Genomic DNA, 4,513 nt, shown 5'->3' with positions numbered 1-4,513 from the left:
TGCGGTACTGTCGCTTTAAGAAACTGTTTGCTTCTCATATTATAATCTAGTGTGCACAAGACTGATGGAGAAATTACCAGACACAGCCACACCCCCATTCACACCCACCTTCTTACTTCTTACTCATACCCATTCATATACTCACACACGATCACATGATATGTAATCTGATACTTTTATAAACTCAATAAACGTACAGAGGAAGGGTGTGGCTACTCGGAGTTGATGAGGAAGCTGCCAGAAGAGTAAGCTGCACTCTCCCCTTGCAAGTAAAAAAATCAAGACGTCTTTTGTGTTGTTACTTTGTCGTCATATACTGTATGTTAGAATAAACCTGCCTGACAGACAGACAGAACTTTATTTCTCCCTTGGGAGTTCCCTTCGGGAAATTTAGGCTCCAGCGGCAGTACAGTACCAAAACAACAGTAAAAAACACACAAATAGGTAAAATACAATAAAATATAAACATGAGTAGCAGCACACTGTCAATGAAAATGGGAAACCTGAACAGTGGATGTTAGTTAGGTTAGCAGAAGTAGATAGTGTTAGTAGTATTAGTAGATTAGTAGGTAATTATTGTTGCCATGTATGGTGTTGTTAATGGAAATCGCAATTATTATTTATTATTGTATTTCAATTATACCATTGTTAACCATTGTTATATATATATTTATATATATGTGTGTGTATGTACACTAAGTATACCACATTATCTTTATGGTATGTATATGTATATTAAAGCAAAACTAGTATAAGTATAAGGATGTTATGTGAACAGGTATATCAATAGTTTAACTATATGAACAGTCTAAATAGTTGCATAATTAAATAACTAAATTAGATAAACAGTTAGCTATATAGGCAGTTCCAGTAGATATATTAGTGTATGGGGTGTCGACCAGATTTATACAACCATTATTACTAGGAGCTACTATACATATATAATATAATATTATAGGATGGATATTAGCAATATATTTATACACAGTATATGTTATAAATATGCATATATATACATACACATGTACATAGGCCCACATCCACATACTGTATATGCGCTATATACATATACATATTCACACACACACATATATACCTATACAGTGTGTGTGTATATATATATATATATACATACATACATACACATGTACAGACATACACACACAAGCATTGCATTAGCATATATATACACACATATATATACTTAGAATATAAAATAGAAATACACTGGTTTATTGAAATATAATAGTAATGCAAATGGAGATTGTGGTTATTGCACTAAAATTATTGAGTGGAAATTAATAGAAAGGGTCTGTTAATAAACAACTTGAAGTTACTTAACTGCAACGACAACTAAATAAGCGAAGATTTTGGTTTTATTTTTGGTTTCAGTTTTATAGTCTCCATATTAAACACACAGTGCACTGACAACTGCGCTTGAACAGAAGGTCTTATATGTTAAGTGTCCAATCTTTTAAACCTGCAGGTGGATTTTTTTTTAGCTCTACTTACCGGCAGTGATGTGCTAGAACCCAGTGCTGTGAGCGTAAACTTCCACTGATTTTCAACTGCGCCAATCTCCGTGTCCACATTGGACACGTCACAATTAAATAGACCAATCACGTGAAGTAAGGGAGAAAGCCCATAAAACAACATTCGATTGTCGTGACCACTACCTGATTAAAACAGTAAAGTCCCTATGTTAAGATCAATTTAAATGCCTTTGTTGGTAGTTATAACAAAAAAAGTAAAGACTGGCGATATCATCGTGCTGTAAACCCTTAAATATCCATAGAACTATGAAAAAATAAACATGTATTGTGATTTTATAACAACTCTTTCAGAATTTAACAACAACACCAGAGATTAGGATATTATCCAAAACAACTTGATACATACCATAACTTAAAGCCAATACAAATTGGATTGAACTGGAGACCAGTTTTACAAGACCAACAAATAGAAGAACCCAAGACTTTCCACAATCAATACTTGACATAACCAGGGGGCAAAAACTCAGTTTGCCTACAGTATGCAAGATACTGTAGTCTTTAACAAAAAATTGTCATTAAATGTGTCAAATTCCATGCACATTTCAGCACATACTTTTGTCCCTAACCATGCACACAACACAAGTTAGAAACTGGTTCAGTAGAAAGTGGCATCTTTATTCATTTTACAATTTCAAAGAGTGACGTCTACAGCACGGTGCACAAACGAGCACAGAGCACAGGAAATGCAGGGTCAATGAGACAAAATAATAAAATTTTTGTTTGTCAAATAATCACTCACTTCAAGTTACCATTTGTGAAGACTAAGTTGTGCGAGTCCGCTTATTTGTTACACAACTTATATCCTTAATAATAAGTCAGTGTCCTGTACCAGGCTTGTACAAGCATCTCAACTTAGAACATTGCAAAAATTTTAATCTTTCAGGGTAAAATTTACATTTCTTTTTTGTTCAAAATACAGGACATTTTACATTATCTATGTTGCACAATTTGTATTTTTGTACAACATTGTGTAAAGGGACTGATTAAAAAAAAATGAAGGAAACTTGTCAACATGCATGCTCACCCACAGGACAGACGAAGTCACAAATGTAGACATATGACGTTTTCTCTTTTTCTAGACCATAGCATATTTTGACAGATGTGGTGTTAAGCCTCTTATAAACTAATAGACGACACAATGCAGGACATCTACATTTTAAATGCACAGGAATGTTGAATATTTTCCAATAAAACAAAGTTAAACTAAAAAATAAAATAAGAAAAACACCCATTAATCAGAAAAAAAGGTTTGAAGTGAATGAGTCACACTGAGGTGGAAAGGTTTGAGATGGTGGGGGTGATCTGGGTCTACTTCAGTCAGTCTCCTGGGTCAACAGCAAATGACCAGAGTACTGCTTCACACTGAAATCACAGGAGGGGGGGAAAATACACACAACCAAAAAAAAAAAATCTCAAGTTAGTGACAAAGCTTTCCATCAATTAAATTAATAAGGAGGCAGATCAAGAAGAGTAAATTAAGACTTAGAACAGGAAACAGGATGTAAAGTAGTTGGAATAAAAGGAAAAAAAGCACAATCGTGCAGGCAGTAAGAGCTCAAGATAAGGAGGTGAATGGGTGGGTAACATGACACTACCAATGAGACAGTGGGGACAGATGGACATTAGCATACAGGTTAAGATCTGATAGCATCAAAGTAGTAGTAGTGTGGATCATATGTGCCTACTGGTGGCCAAGGAGAAGAGGAGAAGCCTGTGCTGTTTGGCAGACTGTGATCTGTTGTCGTTTGATCTAACTAAAAACAACAAAATCACTAGTCTTCCATACAGCAACAGCCAAGGAGAAAGAGAGAAAAAAAAAAATATAAATCCACTCCCTTCTTCACAGGGCAGTGGCTTAGATGGAAAAAATGTATACACTTGAAAAAAATCTTCATCATATTCAGCTGAACAGGCAATAGAACCAATAGTTTTAACATGTTTTACACGGAATAAAAAAAAATGCTGAAACTCAGTGATTTTATGAATAGATAGATAAATAGTTGAGTTTAATATATAAGAGTGTAAACTTGCCTGTTCTGTAGAAGGTACTGAGCATTCTGGATTTGATCCTGTGTGCCAATAATGGTGATGATCCGATCCTCTGCACCTTCCAGAGGCTCATCAATTTTGATGGAGGCTCCAGAGTCATGACGGATCTGTTTGATCCTCTGGCCTCCCTTACCAATAATAGACCCAGCAAGCTGTCAGCATAAAACAGAGACAAAAAAGTTGATGAGTTCTGCTTTAATTAGGGGATGAGATGGAAGTGTTATTATGCATTTCAATTGAACAGCATTAAAGAAAAGCCTGGTTAAAATGAAAAGAATCGGGGCTAAAAATGAATACAATCAAATTCAGGTATTCAGGTCATCTTGTTAGTCGAGTTATTACATTTATTGGTGAAATTGAAAAGTTACTGTAGAGTGAAAAACAATCAACATTTTTTTAATATTGCATTTTTAAGTATTAAAAATGTTTTCATTCACTGTCAAATAGGTTGACCTTTTATGGTTTTCTTTAAATGTAAGAGTTAATTTTGATATACAGTGGTATGAAAAAGTTTGGGCACCCCTGATCATTTTCAAGATTTTCATTTATGGATCATTGGTTGCTCGGAACAGCAATTTCAATTAAATATATCATATAGCAAACAAACACTGATGTTTAAGAAGTGAAATGAAGTTTATAGGATTTACAGAAAGTGTGCAATAATTACTTAAACAAAAGTAGGCAGGTGCATAAATTTGGGCACCCCAACAGAAAAATTACATCAATATTTAGTAGACCCTCCTTTGGCAGAAATACCAGCCTCTAAACGCTTCCTATAGCTTCCAATGAGGGTCTGGATTGTGGTTGAAGGTATTTTTGACCATTCTTCTATACAAAACATCTCCAGTTCAGTCAGGTTTGATGGTTTCCGAGCATGGACAGCCTGCTTTAAAACAGACCACAGATTTTCA

The 4,513-nt window shown here is 34.7% G+C and overlaps 1 protein-coding gene across 2 annotated transcripts in view; it reads right to left on the bottom strand.

The window, feature by feature from the left end:
- Window positions 1-2,147: 2,147 nt before the first annotated feature.
- LOC103397093 (heterogeneous nuclear ribonucleoprotein K-like) overlaps window positions 2,148-4,513 on the bottom strand; it is a 19,646-nt gene continuing 17,280 nt past the window's right edge. Inside the window, exons 15-16 of one of the 2 annotated variants that reach the window (XM_008335339.3) lie at window positions 3,585-3,754; window positions 2,148-2,915 (exon numbers count right to left, since the gene is read on the bottom strand). In XM_008335339.3, coding sequence (XP_008333561.1) covers window positions 2,867-2,915; window positions 3,585-3,754 — 219 coding nt within the window. In that variant the 3' untranslated portion in view covers window positions 2,148-2,866. Of the gene's footprint in view, window positions 2,916-3,584; window positions 3,755-4,513 lie in introns of those variants that run through there. The other variant, XM_017042642.2, reaches the window with a different exon arrangement.

The sequence above is a fragment of the Cynoglossus semilaevis genome, chromosome W, assembly GCF_000523025.1.
Source record: "Cynoglossus semilaevis isolate Cse_v1.0 chromosome W, Cse_v1.0, whole genome shotgun sequence".
Taxonomy (NCBI): Eukaryota; Metazoa; Chordata; class Actinopteri; order Pleuronectiformes; family Cynoglossidae; genus Cynoglossus; species Cynoglossus semilaevis.
Note: the sequence above shows the minus strand (reverse complement) of the source record. Positions and strands in the feature narration are given on the sequence as shown.